This window comes from Schistocerca serialis, chromosome 2, assembly GCF_023864345.2.
Source record: "Schistocerca serialis cubense isolate TAMUIC-IGC-003099 chromosome 2, iqSchSeri2.2, whole genome shotgun sequence".
Taxonomy (NCBI): domain Eukaryota; kingdom Metazoa; phylum Arthropoda; class Insecta; order Orthoptera; family Acrididae; genus Schistocerca; species Schistocerca serialis.
Window position 1 is genome coordinate 286,181,015 of NC_064639.1, and position 18,880 is coordinate 286,199,894.

The following is an 18,880-nucleotide window of genomic DNA, read 5'->3' on the forward strand; positions in this document are numbered from 1 at the left end:
ACAGGAAGGTTTTTTCTGTGCATAGAATGGCGGCACTTTTCCAAATATCTAATGTACTCTTAAAAACTATAAGGAACACATTCTCAGAGAGAAAGAGGGAGAGGAAGAGAAGTAGTAGTGTTGGAATTAACAATATGTTTCTGATATGGAGCTCCACATATGCCCAGTGACGGGAGTGTTTTTAGGTATAGTCTCTACAAGAGATTAAACTGAAACATAAAACTATTTTCCTGAACTGAAAAGATGCTCTAGCTCCAGCCACAAAGGTAGGAGCTGCTGCCAATAGAAACAGCAGTTTCTATTTCTACACAGTGATTAGTTTAGTATTTTTCTGACACATTTCTGTGACGAAGTAAATATTATGCGAGTGTTTCCCTGTACAATTTGCAATATTTTTTTCTAACTATGTGCATATTTTTTCTCAATAATTGTGTGAGCTCACTTAATTTCATATAGATAGCCAGAAGCAGTGTAGAAGCTGCACTCTGACTGCATCTAGCAACTGCTGTGTGCTGTTATAATCCTTGTTGTATAGACAAATGTAGTTTCACGGTGGACAGGGACTGAAGCTGTTGTTTATGGACACAGAGGAAAATGGTGACTACAATTGGAAGCCATGTTGACCATGGTTGACAGGTTTTGGGCTGCTGCTGTAACCTGGAGTGAAGTTTAAGCACCTGAGGTGAAAGCTGTGGCACCTCTCAAGCCTGTGGCATTGTCTGGAACCCCTGATGTTGTATCACCTTCAGATTCACTTGTTTTTGTAGGTCCACTTTCATCTGACTGCGTATGGCAAACATGGTGAAGTCAGGAGTCTCAGGGTGGAAGGCATAAGTGAGTACTGGCTACACAGCTGACCCCTTTATACTTTGGAAACATAATTGAGGTCTTGTCCATTGCTGAAAGTACATGTGACTCAGCACAGGACATTTTGTCTAATAGGACTGGGGCTGATCTTCATGAAAGGCATGGATAAGTGGATAAGAGAAGAGGATGGGTTTGCTGGTCATTGGGAGCTCCAACATAAGGCAGGTGTATCCTCTTAAAGAAATAGCAAGCTTGCCAGGAAGGAAAGCAAGTTTCAGTTCTGTACGCTTCCTAGGGGTCTTATAAAAAATGTGGAGGAGGCTGTGTTGACAGTGACTGAGTGCACTGGGCACACCTGGGTGTAAATCATGGCTCCTGTTGGCATGAATGGTGCCTAGCACTTAAGCTCTGAGGCCATCCTCAGTTCCTACAAGCAGCTGGTTGAATTAGTGAAGATAATCAGTGTTACATACCATGCGGAAGCAGAATTAGCATTTTGGAGGATCATTTCCAGAACCAGTTATGGTACACTGGTTTGGAGCAAAGTGAAAGGCTTCAACCAGAGACTTTGACAATTCTGTCATATGCCCAAAATTCATAAATGCCCATGCAGTTATGCATTTTAAAGATTAATTGACAAGCGGCACTTCTAAAAAAAAGTTTAAGCTGATTTTTGTATTGGAAAAGATGTTTTGCAACACTGCTTTTCAGTGACTGGGTAAGAAAGTTGAAAAAGCTTTTTGAGAGTTAGGGGAGAGTTATTATGAGAAATAAATTGGACTCTAACCATAACTTTTTACATCTTTAATGTGGTCAAGTCTTGGGGTAGTACATAATAAAAAAAGAATACAACACTCAAGTTAAAACTTAATTTTTGAACTAAGTACAGTTTACATTAAGTAGCTAACCAGTAGGTGGAAATCAGACAATATTATGAGAAGGAAAATTGTTACTCACCATACAATGGAGATGGCGAGTTGTAGATAGCCGCAACAAAAAGTCTGTCACAAATAAGCTTTCAGCCAGCAAGGCCTTCTACAAAAATAGACAACACACACACACACACACACACACACACACACACACACACACACACACACGGCTGCAGTCTCTGGCAACTGAAGCCACACTGAGCAGCAGCAGCACCAGTGCATAATGGGAGTGGCAAATGGGTTGGGGGGGTAAGGAGTAGTCTGGGGCATGGGAGGGGAGGGATAGCATGGTAGGGGTGGGTAGCAGTGCTGCTGGGGAGTGCAAAAGGACAAGATGGAGAGAGGGTAGGGCAGTTATATGCAGTCGGGAGGTTAGGCAGTGGGCAGGGGAGAGGAGGGGTGGGGGCGGGGGTAGTGGAAAACTAGAGAAGTAAGAAGACTGGGTGTGTGGAGGAATGAGGGCTGTGTAGCACTGAAATGGGGACAGGGAAGGGGCTGGATGGGTGAGGACAATGACTAAAGAAGGTTGAGGCCAGGAGGGTTACGGGAATGTAGGATTTATTGCAGGAAAGTTCCCACTTGCACAATTCAGAAAAGTTGGTGTTTGTATATCTCGCGAAGAGACCATGAGGATAAAATCAGAGAGATTAGAGCCCACACAGAAGCATACCAACAATCCTTCTTTCCACGAACAATACGAGACTGGAATAGAAGGGAGAACTGATAGAGGTACTCAAGGTACCCTCCGCCACACACCGTCAGGTGGCTTACGGAGTATGGATATAGATGTAGAGGTAGATCCATGTAGCACAGGCTGTGAAGCAGTCATTGAAATGAAGAATGTCATGTTCCAAATCCACCAGAAACAAACGCAAAATAATTTTATGTAAAAAAGTGGATAAAGTGTCACTAGAAGCCTTCCTAAGAGACAATCTCCATTCCTTCCGAACTGACTATGCAAATGTAGACGAGATGTGGCTCAAATTCAAAGATATAGTAGCAACAGCAATTGAGAGATTCATACCTCATAAACTGGTAAGAGATGGAACTGATCCCCCATGGTACACAAAACAGGCCCGAACGCTGTTGCAGAGGCAACGGAAAAAGCATGCGAAGTTCAGGAGAACGTGAAATCACGAAGATTGGCTAAAATTTACAGACGCGCGAAATTTGGCACGGACTTCAATGCGAGATGCCTTTAATAGGTTCCACAATGAAACATTGTCTTGAAATTTGGTAGAAAATCCAAAGAAATTCTGGTCGTATGTAAAGTACACAAGCGGCAAGACGCAGTCAATACCTTCGCTGCGCTGTGCCGATGGTACTGTTACTGACGACTGTGCTACTAAAACGGAGTTATTGAATGCAGTTTTCCGAAATTCCTTCACCAGGGAAGACGAATGGAATATTCCAGAATCTGAAACACGACCAGCTGCTAGCATGAGTTTCTTAGAAGTAGATACCTTAGGGGTTGCGAAGCAACTCAAATCGCTTGATACGGGCAAGTCTTCAGGTCCAGATTGTATAGCGATTAGGTTCCTTTCAGATTACGCTGATACAATGGCTCCCTACTTAGCAATCATATACAACCGCTCGGTCACCGATAGATCTGTACCTGCAGATTGGAAAATTGCGCAGGTCGCACTGGTGTTTAAGAAGGGTAGTAGGAGTAATCCATCGAACTACAGACCTACATCATTGATGTCGGTTTGCAGTGGGGTTTTGGAGCATATACTGTATTCAAACATTATGAATCACCTCGAAGGGAACGATCTATTGATACATAATCAGCATGGTTTCAGAAAACATCGTTCTTGTGCAACGCAGCTAGCTCTTTATTTGCACAAAGTAATGGCCGCTATCGACTGGGGATCTCAAGCTGATTACGTATTTCTAGATTTCCGGAAAGCTTTTGACACCATTCCTCACAAGCGACTTCTAATCAAGCTGCGGGCCTATGGGGTATCGTCTCAGTTGTGCGACTGGATTCGTGATTTCCAGTCAGGAAGCTCGCAGTTCATAGTAATAGGCGGCAAATCATCGAGTAAAACTGAAGTGATATCAGGTGTTCCCCAGGGAAGAGTTCTGGGACCTCTGCTCTTCCTGATCTATATAAATGACCTGGGTGACAATCTGAGCAGTTCTCTTAGGTTGTTCGCAGATGATGCTGTAATTTACTGTCTAGTAAGGTCATTCAAAGACCAGTATCAGTTGCAAAGTGATTTAGAAAAGATTGCTGTATGGTGTGGCAGATGGCAGTTGACGCTAAATAACGAAAAGTGTGAGGCAATCCACATGAGTTCCAAAAGAAATCCGTTGGAATTCGATTACTTGATAAATAGTACAATTCTCAAGGCTGTCAATTCAACTAAGTACCTGGGTGTTAGCATTACGAACAACTTCAGTTGGAAAGACCACATAGATAATATTGTGGGGAAGGTGAGCCAAAGATTGCGTTTCATTGGCAGGACACTTAGAAGATGCAACAAGTCCACTAAAGAGACAGCTTACACTACACTCGTTCGTCCTCTGTTAGAATATTGCTGCGCGGTGTGGGATCCTTACTAGGTGGGATTGACGGAGGACATGGAAAGGGTGCAAAAAAGGCAGCTCATTTTGTATTATCACGTAATAGGGGAGAGAGTGTGGCAGATATGATACGCGAGTTGGGATGGAAGTCATTAAAGCAAAGACGTTTTTCATCACAGTGAGATCTATTTACGAAATTTCAGTCACCAACTTTCTCTTCCGAATGCGAAAATATTTTGTTGAGCCCAACCTACATAGGTAGGAATGATCATCAAAATAAAGTAAGAGAAATCAGAGCTCGAACAGGAAGGTTTAGGTGTTCGTTTTTCCCCGCGTGCTGTTCGGGACTGGAATGGTAGGGAGATAGTATGATTGTGGTTCGATGAACCCTCTGCCAAGCACTTAAATGTGAATAGCAGAGTAATCATGTAGATGTAGATGTAGATGCCCAGCAACAGGTTGGTCCACTTGTTTCTTGGCCACAGTTTGTTGGTGGCCATTCATGCAGACAGACAGCTTGTTGGCTGTCATGCGCACATAGAATGCAGCACAGTGGTTGCAGTTTAGCTTGTAGATCACATGTCTGGCTTCACAGATAGCTGTGCCTTTGTTGGGCTAGGTGATGTTTGTGACCAGACTGGAGTAGGTGGTAGTGTGAGAATGTATGGGACAGGTCTTGCATCTAAATCTATTACAGGTACATGAACCATGAGGTAAGGGGTTGGGAGCAGGGGTTGTGTAGGAATGGATGAGTATGTTGTGTAGTTTTGGTGGATGGCGGAATACCACTCTGGGAGGGGTGGGAAGGATAGTGGGCAGGACATTTCTCATTTCAGGGCATGATAAGAGGTAGTCAAAACCATGATGGATAATGTAATTCATTTGCTGCAGTCCTGAGTGGTACTGAGTTACGAGGGGAATGCTCCTCTGTGGCTGGAAGGTGAGGGCTTGGGAGGTGGTGGGAGACTGGAAAGATAAGGCATGGGAGATTTGTTTTTGTACAAGACTGGGAGGATAATTACGGCCTTTGAAGGCTTCAGTGAGACCCATGGAATATTTTGAGAGGGACAGCTAATCACTGTAGATGTGACCACTGTGGGCAGCTAGGCTGTATGTAAGGGACTTCTATGGAATGGGTAGCAGCTGTTGAAGTGGAAGTATTGCTGGTGGTTAGTAGGTGCGATATGGACAGAGGCACTGATGTAGTCACCTTTCAGGTGGAGGTCAACGTCTAGGAAGGTGGCCTGTTGGGTTGAGTAGGAGTTTCTGGGGGAATGTGGAGAGGGTGTCCTCACCTGCAATCCAGATCTCAAAGATGTCACCAATGAATCTGAACCAGGTGAGGGGTTTAGGATTCTGTGTATTTAGGAAGGATTCCTCTAAATGGCTCATGAATAGGTTGGCATAGGATGGTGCCATGCTGGTATCCATAGCTGTACCCCAGATTTGTTTGTAGGTAATGCCCTCAAAAGACATTACAAACTAAGCATGACAATGAACAGATGTCAGATTACTTCAGGGGTCAGAATCAAAAATTTATCTCCGAAAATTTTGAATATAAATGTTCATAATTCAAGAGCACTGTAAAATATGCCTCAGACAAATATGTGCTAAGAAAAGTTATGACGGATGGGAAAGACATGCTACGGTTCAGCAACCACATTAGAAAGCTGCTCCAAAACTGAAGAATGCTTCACTGCAGGTTTAAACAGAGTCAAAGTCTCATTGATAACAAAAACTGAATTAAACCAAAACTAGCCTAAAGAGAGCCTTACATGAAACATTCAATGAATTTGAAAGTAAAATTCTAACTACTGATTTGGCAGAAAATACTTAGAAGGTTTGGTCTTATGTTAAATCAGTAAGCCGATTGAAACCAAGTGTCCAGACATTCACTCAGTGACTAAAATGGCATCAAAATAGATGACGAGAGAAGGCCAAAATACTAAAATCTCTTTTTCCAAAATTAATTGATTAAGGAAGATCGTACTGAGGTTGCTCTTCTGATTCAATGCACAAATACCAAAATGACATATCAAACTAAGTGGCTGTGGGATAGAAAATTAACTAAAATCATTTAAGAGGAAGAAGGTGACTGATGCTGGTAGAATATCTGCACGATTCTATGTAGAGTATGCAAAAGAAATTTTAACTCTACCAGCAGCAATTATTGTAGATAGCTGGAGGAATGAAGCGTTCCAAGTAACAGAATGAATGCACACTCATATTTTCAAAAAAGAATCATCAAAGAAATGCACAAAACTATGGGCCTGGATCACAGCTGAGAATTTTGGAACACATATTATACTACATATTATGACCTATCTAGGCACCAAAAATAGCCTGAGCATGTGAAACCTGGCTCACTCTGTTTACAAAATCCAGAACACAGAAAATTCAAGCACCCAGATGAATGCCATGTTCATCTTCAAGAAGGCATTTGATACAGTTTCATATTGCCTACTAATGAATTGAATATGACTGTATGGAATATTAGACTTGCTTTGCAACTGGACTGAACTGAAGAGCTTTTTGCTAATAGAATACAGCACATCAATCTTAAAAGAGACTCATCTTCAGAGGTAAAAGTAACTTCAGGTGTACTCCAAGGAAGTGTTATAGGGCCATTATTGTTCATACTTTTATTTAAATGGCTTGGTAGATAATGTCAAAAACTTCTGGGGAATGTTCTCAGATGCTGCTGTTGTATGTAGAGAAGTTGCAATGCCATAAAATTTTAATGAAATGCAGGACAATCTGTATTGGATTGACGCTTCATGCAGGAACTGGCAGTTAACCCGCAACATAAATATGAGCTATTGCACAAGGTGCCTTATTGTATGATTACACAAGTGTTGCACAATCACTGGAAGCAGACACACCCATTACCTATCTGTGAGTGTGCATACAAAATGACATCAAGTGGAACAACAAAGTACAACTAATAGCAGGAAACACATTTGCCAGACAGGTCCATTGAAAGAATCGTAAGGAAGTATAGTCCATCCATGAAGAAGATAGCTTACAAAAGCATTGTTCGACCAATATTTTAATACTGCTTGTCAGTAAGGGAAATGGAGGAGATACAAAGATGAGCAGCACATTTCATCAGAAGTTTGTGTAGCAAGGGCAAAATGTTATGAAGATGCTCATCTGACTCCTGTTACAGACTTCACAAGAGAAGCATTACGCATCATAATGTCGTTTACTGTTAAAACTCTGAGGGTGTACATTCCTGAAGGAGCCAACTAAAATTGCTTTCTTATGTGTGTATGTCATGAATAGACCATGAAGGCAAGATTAGGGGTGTTCAGGCTCACATAAGAGATTACCAACGATTGTTGTTCTCATTGACAATTGTTGACTGGCACAGAAGTAGTAACCATAGTACACAAAACAACCTCTCCCACGTATCACAAGGCAGCTTGTAGAGGATAGATGCGATGATGAATATTTTGTTCATAACTGGTAATAGCAAGGAATAATACGTGATTTAGAAACGCCATCAAGTAAATAGTTGACAGCCACTGATCACAACTTAACATGCTCTATCCTCAACATGCCATCTACATATAATACAGCTCAATACAAATTTACTGATTTATAATTTTGTTTATACAACACTGACCTTTAGAGATTCGCCACAAACAAATACTTGCTGTACATACTGGCTTCGAATGTAAGTATTTTCAATTTTTTCGGGAACTATATATTCTCCCTGTGACAATTTAAATATATGTTTCTTCCTATCAATAATCTTCAGTGTGCCATTCTGAAAACAATTTAGAAAATCTATGATCATACAGAAAATTTTCATTTGATAATTACAACAAAATTAAAATTATTTTACAGTATACCCACTGGCAGCCATTGTCCAACATCGCCAGTATGGTGCCATCCATCACTGTCAACTGTTTCATTTGTTTTCTCTTCATCCTTGTAGTAGCCTAGAAAAACATTTGTGCCTTTGACACAAACCTCTCCTTGGCCATTTGATGCATAATACTCCATCTCAGGCACATCCACTAATTTGACACAGCAGCAGGCAACTGGAGGCCCTACATGGTCTGGAACGTGATCACCTTGTACAGTCAGAGTTACTGGTGCAGAGCACTCTGTCTGCCCGTAGCCCTCCACTACCTAAGGAACACATGTGATACAACAATAAGATCATAAATTTTCAGTCCATCAGTGAAACAATAACAATGTTTATATTATTGGATTAAAAGAGGGGGGGAAGGAACCAACTACAAGGTCATCAGTCCCTTGTTCTGAATAAAAGTGTGAGAATAAAATAAACAAGACTGACAACACAAAACAGAGTGAAAGGAAAAAGCACAAGAATGATGAAGGACAACAAACATGTAAATGGACAAAAGGAGGACAAGAAAACCACAGAAATGAAAGAAACAGGATGAAGAGAGTAAAACAACAAAGCAGATGACCATGGCTGGCAGACCATGAGAATAAAAAGGAGAAGCCAGCCACTCTGCAACACATTAAAACCTCCACCCTAAAAGCACTAGGATGGAGGACAAAGAGTGACAAAGGACATGCACTAAAACTTAGATCAATGATAAAACCCACCCTCATGAATAAAACATAAAACTAATTCAGCCAATGAGGTGTTGTCGGATAAAATTAGTGGCAACGAGTCCAGTAACGCAAGATTCTGTCTGTGGGCAGTCAAAGCAGGACAGTGCACCAGAAGATGGGCCACTGTCAACCGGGCGCCACACCGACACTAAGGCGGGTCTTCACAGCGCTGGAGGTAACCGTTGGTCCCCCAAGTGAGGCCAATGCGGAGCCGGCAGAGGACAACTGATACCCTGCAAGAGGCCCGCATGGAAGACATCCACACATTCATAGTCTCCTTAATGACATGCAGTTTGCTGTGCATACTGTTATGCCATTCCATCTCCCAAATTCGAAAAACACTGTGGCATAAGTCCGAATGAGGGTTAGGTTCAGAGACGCCCATCTCCAGAAGTGGTTTCCGGGTAGCCTGTTTGGCCAGCCTGTCGGTGAGTTTGTTGCCTAGGCTTCTAACGTGACCTAGGCTCCAGACAATCACCACTGAATGACTGGATCATTCCAGGGCATAGATAGACTCCTGGATGGTCGCTACCAAAGGATGACAAGGGTAGCACTGGTTGATAGCTTGTAGGCTGCACAAGGAGTCAGTACACGGAGAAATGACTCACCTGGGCATGAGCGGATATGCTGAAGACCATGAAATATGGCTGCTAGCTCTGCAGTGAAAACACTGCAGCCATCGGGCAAGGAGTGCTGTTCTATATGTGCTCCATGATCGTAGGCAAAGCCAATGTGACCTTCGGCCATTGAGCCATCAGTGTAAACCACTTCATGACCCCCATACATGTCAAGAATCGAGAGGAAGTGACAGTGGAGATCCGTGAGGTTATCTGAGTTCGATCGGCAATGGAGGGACACCAGCCTCCACCAGTATGCTGGCCACCGGACTCATCCTAAAAGTTCCTGTCGCTAGTCGAACCCCACAGTGGTGTACAGGGTCAAGTAAATGCAACGCTGAAGGTGCTGCCAACCCATAAACCAGACACCCGTAGTCAAGACGGAATTTACAAGGGCTCTGTAGGTCTGCAGCAGCATAGAGTGATCTGCACCCCAGCTGGTGTTGCTCAGGCAGCAGAGGGCATTGAGGTGCTGCCAGCATTTCCACTTAAGCTGACGAAGGTGAGTTAGCCAAATCAATCAGGCATCAAAAACCAGTCCTAAGAATTGATATGCCTGCACTACAGTGAGTGTATCGTCAGTAAGGTAAAGTTCTGGTTTCGGATGAATGGTACGATGCCGACAGAAGTGCATGACAGATGGTTCAAATGGCTCTGAGCACTATGGGACTTAACATCTATGGTCATCAGTCCCCTAGAACTTAGAACTACTTAAACCTAACTAACCTAAGGACAGCACACAACACCCAGCCATCACGAGGCAGAGAAAATCCCTGACCCCACCGGAAATCGAACCCGGAAACCCGGGCGTGGGAAGCGAGAACGCTACCGCACGACCACGAGATGCGGGCAGTGCATGACAGACGACTTCACGGCTGAAAATAAAACTGTGGGCTAGAGCCCATGACTCAGCCTTGTGAATGGCTCTCTGTAGGCGGCATTCAGCAACACCAGTACTGGAGGAGCAGCAAGAAATGCTGAAGTGATCCGCATACAGAGAAGGCAAGACGGATGGCCCTACAGCTGCCACTAGACTGTTCATGGCCACTAAAAATAGAGAGACTCTTAATACAGAGTCCTGCAGGACTCCATCCTCCTGGATATGGATGGAACTATGGGAGGCACCAACTTGGACACAGAAAGTATGAAGCAACAGGAAATTTTTGATAAAAATCGGGAGCGGGCCTCAGAGACCCCACTCTTATAATGTGGCAAGTATATGATGTCACCAGGTGGTGTCATATGCTTTTTGTATATCAGAAAAGACAGCAACTAGGTGTTGGCATCTGGAAAAGGCTGTGCAGATGGCAGACTCAAGGGACACAAGTTATCAGTGGTAGAGCGACCCTGGCGAAAGCCGCCCTGACATGGCGCCAGTAGACCATATGACTACAAGACCCAACCCAACCGCCGACACACCATACATTCTAGCAGCTTACAAAGAAAGTTGGTGAGGCTGATGGGCCGATAGCTATCCATATCAAGCGGGTTTTTACTGGGTTTGAGCACCAGAATGATGGTGCTCTCCCACTATTGCGATGGAAAGATGCCATCATACCAGATCCTGTTGAAGATGATGAGGAGATGTTGCTTGTAGTCAGATGAGATGTGGATCCGATCTGTCCCAGGAGCTGTGTTGGGTTAATGTGCAAGGGCACTGAGGAGCTCCTACTTGTAAATGGGGCGTTATAGGTTTCACTGTAGAATGTAGTGAACAAAATTACTTTCCCTTCTAGCCGCCATTTGAGAGTACAAAAGGCCAATGCAGAGGCTTGAGCATGGGGCTCAGCAAAGTGCTCGGCAACTGCATTTTCATTGGTAGATAACACACCATTTATGTTAACACCGCTAACACCTGTTGGGGTCTGGTACCCGCAAACACATTTGATCTTTACCCAGAATTGGGAAGGTAATGTAGCACCCAACGGTCAAGACATATCTCTCCCAACACTCCTGCTTCCGTCGTTTGATAAGATGGCAAACACTGGCACGGAGCCGTTTAAAGGCTATGAGGTGCTCCAGGTAAGAGTGCCGCTTATGCTGCTGTAGAACTTGCCAACGCTCCCTAATTGCTTCAGCGACTTCCGGCGACCACCAAGGGACTGCCTTTTGCTGGGGGCACCCTAAAAAACGAGGGATTGCGTTTAGTGCCACAGAAACGATAGTTGTAGTCACTTGCTCAACCATCATATCAATGTTGCCGTGTGGGGGAGATTCAATGGTGACAGCAGAGGTGAAAGTTTCCCAGTCCACCTTGTTTATAGTCCATCTGGGCAGGTGTACATAGCCAGTTACAGAAAGATGAGGAAGTGGTCACTACCACACAGGTCGTCATGTGCTCTCCAGTGGATAGATGGGAGAAGGCCAGGTCTGCAAACTGAGAGATCAGTGGCCAAATATGTACAATGTGCTACACTGAAATGTGTTGGGGAACCTGTATTTAAGAGGCAGAGGTCGAGTTGTGACAGTATATTTTCGACATCTGTGCTGGCCAGTAAGCATGGTGCCTCCCCCCATGAGAGGTTATGAGCATTTTTATCTCCCAGAGTAGGAAAGATTTAGGGAGTTGATCAATCAGTGCAGCTATTGCATTCAGGGGTACTGTACCATCTGGAGGAAAATGTATGTTGCAGTTATTTTCTGCATCGCCCTTATCCTGATAGCCACAGGTTCAAGAGGGGTTTGAAGAGGCACAGGTTCACTGCATACTGAGTTCAAGACAGACGCGCAAACTCCACCAGACACTCAATTATAGTCGCTGCAGTTCCTGTAATATCCCTTATAACCACGGAGGTCAGGGGTCCGCATTGCTGGGAACCAGGTTTCCTGGAGGGCAATGCAGAAAGCAGGTGTAAACCTTAACAGTTGCCATATATCAGCCAGGCGGTGGAAAAAACCGCTGCAATTCCACTGGAGGATGATGTGATTGTGAGGCTGGGAAGGCATGGAACATTCAGTGAGGCAGTTTATGCCTCAGGGTCATCTGCTGCCACTGATTTCTTTCCTGAGCAGGCTGTATCCATGGTGTCTGAGGATCTGGTGAGATCTAGGTCCTCAGCAGATGCCAGAATCTCCACCTCATCCTCAGAATCAAAGCTTGTAGGTAGCGGTGGTGTGGGTGCCTCCACAAGTTCTTTGGTCTTGGGGGGTCTTCTTTTCAGATTTCTCTAGTTGCTCCTTGGGTTTCTCCAGCTGGGAGGGCTTGACTAATTCAGTTTCCGGGACTGAGGATGACCATGAAGCCCTACGACCTGACACTTTTCGGCTCTTCAGCCACTGGCAGGTGTCATCTTTCCCACTACCAGAAACCTGGGAAGGGAGTGACCCAAGAGACCCCTTCCTAGCGAGAGGTGCCAAAGAGGAGTTATGCTTCTCTGGCTGAGGAGTGGGGACTGGTGTTCCCAATGGTTGTAAGGGGCAGTCCTCCTGAGGTAGGTGGTGTGGGAGCAACAGGGAGGGAAGTGCCCCCCACCATCAAGGGGGCAGGTGTAGTCTTCCGGCTCGGAGAGCTGACCGGAATTTGCGGAACGGATGGGGCTACAACTGTTCTTGTAGCGGTGGCGTAAGAGGTGGTCATAGCCACAGGATGTAGACCCACAAATTTCCTCTTAGCCTCAGTGTAAGTCAGTTGGTCCAGGGTCTTTTATTCCGTGATTTTCCTTTCACTCTGTAAAATCCTGTAGTCTGGTGAGCAAGGGGAATGATGCTCTCTGCAGTTGACACAGATGGGAGGCAGGGCACATGGAGTATGGGGATGTGATGGATGTCCTCAATCTTGACATGTGACGCTGGAAGTACAGCGGGAAGACATATGGTTGAACCGCCAGCACTTAAAGCACCACATAGGGTGAGGGATATATGACCTTACATCACAGCAGCAGACCATCACCTTGACCTTCTCGAGCAATGCATCACCCTCGAAGTCCAAGATGAAGGCACCAGTGGCAACCTGATTATCCCTCGGACCCTGATGGATGCACCAGACAAAATGAATGCCTCACTGCTCTAAGTTGGCATGCAGCTCGTCGTCAGACTGCAAAAGAAGGTTCCTGTGAAATATAATACCCTGGACCATATTTAAGCTTTTATGGGGCATGATGGTAACAGAAACATCCCCCAGCTTGTCACAAGTGAGTAATGCCCATGCCTGGGCAGAGGATGCTGTTTTTATCAAGTCTGACCCTGACCGCATTTTGGATCAGCCCTCAACCTCCCCAAAATTGTCCTCTAAATGGTCTACAAAAAACCTGTGGCTTCATCAAAACAAAGGAGTCCCTATCTGTTCTCGTACATACGAGGTACTGGGTTGAATAAGGTTTGCTGCCATCCTTAGCCTGGCATGGTGTGGCCAGGGAGGGGAATGATTTAGGGTCATACTTCCTTGCATTGTACTGAGACTTAGAATGTTTAGTGACTGCTGGTGGTTAAGGGGCCCTCCCTGCAGGTGCCACCCAGCCGCAGAAAGGCCACCTGGCAGGATGGCCATTGCCGGGAGTCCTGATGCCCCAGGGTGACAGGCATCTACTTCTTGGCATAAATGGGGAGATAATGGTGCAGGCATCAGCAGAGTGATCCCTGTGTTGTCAGGGGGCTACAACCAAGAGGGTACATGGCAGCCCCACCACAACGGACTGGCTATCGTGCTGGATATGAGGTGCAAACAAGTCCAGGGTCATCGTTGGTGCAGGAAGCTACACTGCATAGTGCATGGTGGAAAATGCACCCAGGAAGGTGTCCTTGCCCAAGAGATGGAGGATGAGTGAGACTGCAATGCGCCAACGAGAAAGTGGGCTACAGATCTCGAGGCACAATGGACACGATGCACCAAGTAATGCGCGCTTCCCCCATTGGGTCGCTCTTTGGGAAAGTTTTGAAAAATTGAGGTCAAACCCTACAGGGGACCATCTCTTAATGGCTGAAACATGCGAGTCTCCTTTTAGTCGTCTCTTACGACAGGCAGGAATACCTCTGGCCTAATCTTACCCCCGAACCCGCAGGAGGGGAAAGTTTATATCTTGGTGCTCAATATATATCATGAACTCTTAATCCCCACACAATAAACCATGCAGATAACACCTTACTCTTGGCGTTACAGAAATAACTAAGTATGTCAATGATTAGAGCTTGAAGATGAGCATCAGTGACTTTCAGTTGGTGGCATTTAAAACTGGAAGTTCTCGCCACAACAAGGTAAATCGTGTATGTCGTATCTTGACAACATCTTGGTGCATCTAAATGATACAGAAGCTCTGATGGGAAAGCCAAATTGATTTTCTTTGTGGAAAAATCAATACCAACGTCCATCTCTTGACAAAGATAGTCCATAGCAAAATGTTAAGAGTTATATATTATGGGATAATTTATTATTTTATTAACTATGAGATTGAATTATGTGGCTGTGCTGTAGATATACTCTTCAACAGAATACTGCTGTTACACAAAAAATGGCAATAATATGTATACATGGAAAATGCCACACAAAATCTTGCTGTGACATGTGTGTATACACAGGATAAATTCTTAACAATGTATTATCCCAACTTTTTGAATTAATTACTCTTTTGTGATAGCAAATTGAAGCAACAAGTGTAAATGATTCCAACATACTTCTTTAAATAAAGAATAATATTAAAATTTACAGACCATAGTCATTCATCAAGGGTTTGATTTAGTTTATTGAGCTGCCGAATTCACTGGAAACACTTAAAGCAAATGATTTCTGCAAGCTCTGTCTTCCTCATGCAGTGCTGGTACTATGTGTTTGCTCTGTACCAGTCATCTATAAAAGCAAATAACCAACTCTTTACTACCTATGGTAACCCTCTTTCTTCAAGAATTCTTTGGTAATGCTCGTGACAGGCACATCATACATTCAAAACAGCATAGTTAGTTAGTTAGTTAGTTATGTGTTCCATTGATCTATTGCACCAAAAGGAAGCTCAGTGATCAACAAAAGTTTTTCAGGCAGTATTGTTTATAACAGTATCCCAGCAAAATTAACTTTACCTGGACAGGTGGCAACACTGTCATGTTTACACCACAGAAGGAGAGCAGAGGTAGTAACAGCATGCATTTCACTACACTCTTGCAAGTGCAATGGTGTCACATGACACATCTGTATGCACCACCAAGCCAAGTGCATGTTGACAACAAGAGCTGAACAGGGTGCACAGTGTATCTCACCTTGACTGCTCACAATGCTTTGCTGGCAATCTTTGTTAAATCACTGTGCCCAGTGACATCAATATCTTCCTTAGCTGTGTCTGTTAAATTATCATCAATGACAATGACAACTTGTTGCTCAAATGTTGACTGATTTTATTACATTTTGAGTTTCTTCACCAATAAAAGTATATCTCCACTAATAGTCATCACACTTATTTCTGGAGTGATACATGGCCTTTCAGGTCTTCAAATGCCATGATAGTAAAAGCTAATGATATAACATAGTTTGTGTGGTGTAGTAGTTAATATTTTTGGCTATTAACACTGAAGTCCAGTGTGTGATTTCCAGTGACCACTTCTAATTTTTCTCTGGAAGATGGCTCACTCAGCCATGTGAGACCAACTGAAAAGCTACCTGAATATAAGAGTAGTGAAGCTGACATCCAAGTTGTTGAAGTAGCATTATACTGAAAGGTTTGCACCAAGCTAGGTGACACCCAACATTTATTTATTAACAGCAAAAGCATCATCCATTTTTTGGGGTTACAGAGTGAGATGTTTTCGAAAATATAATGCAAGTTTACAGATAAAAAATCTACTACCCAGTGGTGACAGGGTAACACAAACATAGCAAGTATTAAACTTTGCCACCTTTCAGAGCCAATGGCTCCTTCTTCTGGCAGATAGGCTGAAAGGGGAGTAAGAGGGGTAAAGAAAAAGGACTGGTAAGGTTTGGAAAAATAAGGTAGAGTTTGGATGATGGGTTAGATAGAAAGAAAAACAGACTGACTGCTGGGGCCTGCATTAAATGAGATTGGAAAACCCGAGAGCTTAAATGCAGAAGACAGAGTAGCACACAGCTGTTACGTAAACATTGTTCAGCCTTTTACACTGGCATGACCACCACCAAGCAATCAGTTGGATAAGTGGGCACAGGCAGAGGCTGTACACTGGCAACAGACAATATCCTCTTGCAGAGCATGCTTTAAGACATGTTCTTGGTTCTTGCCCCCACCTGCCCTTAATTTATGTTAATTTTTTCCATCTCAGCATTTCTTCACAGTAACTGTTCCTTTATTCACTTCCTTTTAGTTTTTCTCTCTTTCATTTTCTGATCTGTCTATTTTTTGCCAGCCCCTCCCACCTCTATGACATAAAACCCACTTAGCTTTTTAACTCATGCATGATGTTCTGGTGTTTTGGCAGTATTTTTGGTTTGTGTGTGTATTACCCCATCTTCCATCTTTAAGCTCTCTGCTTTGCAGATCTCATCAGGTGCATTCCCCAGCAATCAGTCTTTCCTTCTCATCCTGTCTGGTAAGTCTCACCTGACCCAGGGTTCTGGGCTACTTTTCCACACTCATCCCTTTGCCTAAGTCTCATCAGTTCTTTTCCTTCACCCCTGTCCCTTCTACATCAACCCTTCTGCCAGGAGGAGCCATTGGTTCCAAAATCTTGCAAACTTCAATTTCTTCTATATGTGTGTTCTTCTGCTACTGATGGTGAGTACATTTTTTACATATATCCACTGACATTATATTTTCAAAGAGTGAGCTGTTTGATGCATCGTAACTATGGATCTTATTCTTTGCAAAATTTCATACTAGTTCTATAGGAATTAGGTCTAGTTGATATGATGGCAGTAGAAAGGGAAATCATTTTCTTTGCAAAATTTTCTCAACTGTATAAAAAGAAGATTAAAGCCCCTTAATTAATGCCAAAAATTTGCATTCCTTATTTCTATGTACTTTTAATTCTTTTTCTGTTCATTTTTACATGAAAGTCTTAAGTTTTTCTGTTATAGAGAAATGACCAAAAAATAATGTGTGCATTCACAACAATGAAACATTGCCTGACACCATCATTTGGCAACACTGTTCACACCCTCATTTTACAGCAATTATTCACACTGCAGTGTTTTTTTTTCTAATGTATTGTGCTCTTATTTGCTAATATGTACTCTTGTCCACACATAATGACTCATTCATTCTGGTAGCTTTTAAAATCTGATCCCATGGGACAGTCTCTGTCACAGTTTCTTTGCTAGCCTGGAAATTCAGTTATGTGTGACAAAAGCTGCTAAGCTTTTTTGCAAAGATGGTATTTCCATGTATTATTTGTAACATCACAGAAATTGCTAATAACAATTGACTGTATCATTAATGAAATATGTACTGTGTGTATTTCACTTGTTCTGCTTTGGGGCAAACACTTGAATCCTGCTCCACTCAGCATCATGCTCCACCTTCTGCAATTAGTACACCATTCCATTGCCTTGTCTGTCAGCACTATCACACCTTTCTCATTATCATTGTCATTGTCAGTAGAATTAATGACATTAACAGCACGTAATTGTGGTTTTCTGCAAACGTATTTTTCATGATGACTTTTCTTGCCTGCACTAGGAGGTAGCAACATGCCCTACTGTAAACTGGAATGTGACTGTACCTAGTCACATGAACAAGTTCTTTCCCATTATGGCCGGGTAACTACTTCAGCTTGCTGAGTTATATAGTATATGTATATTTCTTTCAAAGTAGTTGTTTTTCTCCTAATGTAAATTAACATACCTCAGACAACCTAGAAGTAATTTCCAAATTACCAGCAGAGTATTTTATCACTCATCACAAATTGTTTTAGTTTTAGTTGTAGAATTAGCCTGCAGTGGGTGCTTCTGGCTGTTATACATTAACTTGACTCACTCCACATTCCTAAAGGCTCTTCTTTATGACAGGATTTATGAAACAGCATGTGAATGAATGAAAATTGATGAATAACTATTTTTAGTAAATATACTTGGAGACAAATTTAACTCATTTATTTCCTTTATCTATTTTTCTTGTTCACTGAACAATTATACTCATTAGTAAAACAGTGCTTTTTTTCTTAAGAAAGCAGTCACTGTAGGATTGTGTGCTGAGCCATTTACTATATACTGTTCAGTATTTTGCTTTACAAATAAATATTGTAGCAGATGATGTACAGACCTGTTATACACTCAAGTTTACCTAGCACCATTCTTTACCTGATAATTCACTGTTTCACCTGTCCTTACACAGATTAATATTTTGAAGTTCTCTCTCTCTCTCTCTCTCTCTCTCTCTCATTTCCTTTTCTTTTATTATTTATTTTGCAATGTGTTACATGGCACACTGTTACAATGACTCAATGCTAACGGACTGTCAGCCTCTTGCCTCAGTGACCTCAATACTTGCAATACTTGAACATTTATAC

General features: G+C 43.0%; 1 protein-coding gene across 2 annotated transcripts in view; it reads right to left on the reverse strand.

Moving 5' to 3' along the window:
- LOC126457055 (long-chain-fatty-acid--CoA ligase 1) overlaps positions 1–18,880 on the reverse strand; it is a 632,391-nt gene that overhangs the window by 9,980 nt on the left and 603,531 nt on the right. For both annotated transcript variants that reach the window (XM_050093045.1, XM_050093046.1), the window contains 2 exons: positions 8,130–8,408; positions 7,897–8,040 (listed from right to left, as the gene is read on the reverse strand). In XM_050093045.1, the coding sequence (XP_049949002.1) occupies positions 7,897–8,040; positions 8,130–8,408 (423 nt within the window). The remainder of the gene's footprint in view (positions 1–7,896; positions 8,041–8,129; positions 8,409–18,880) is intronic.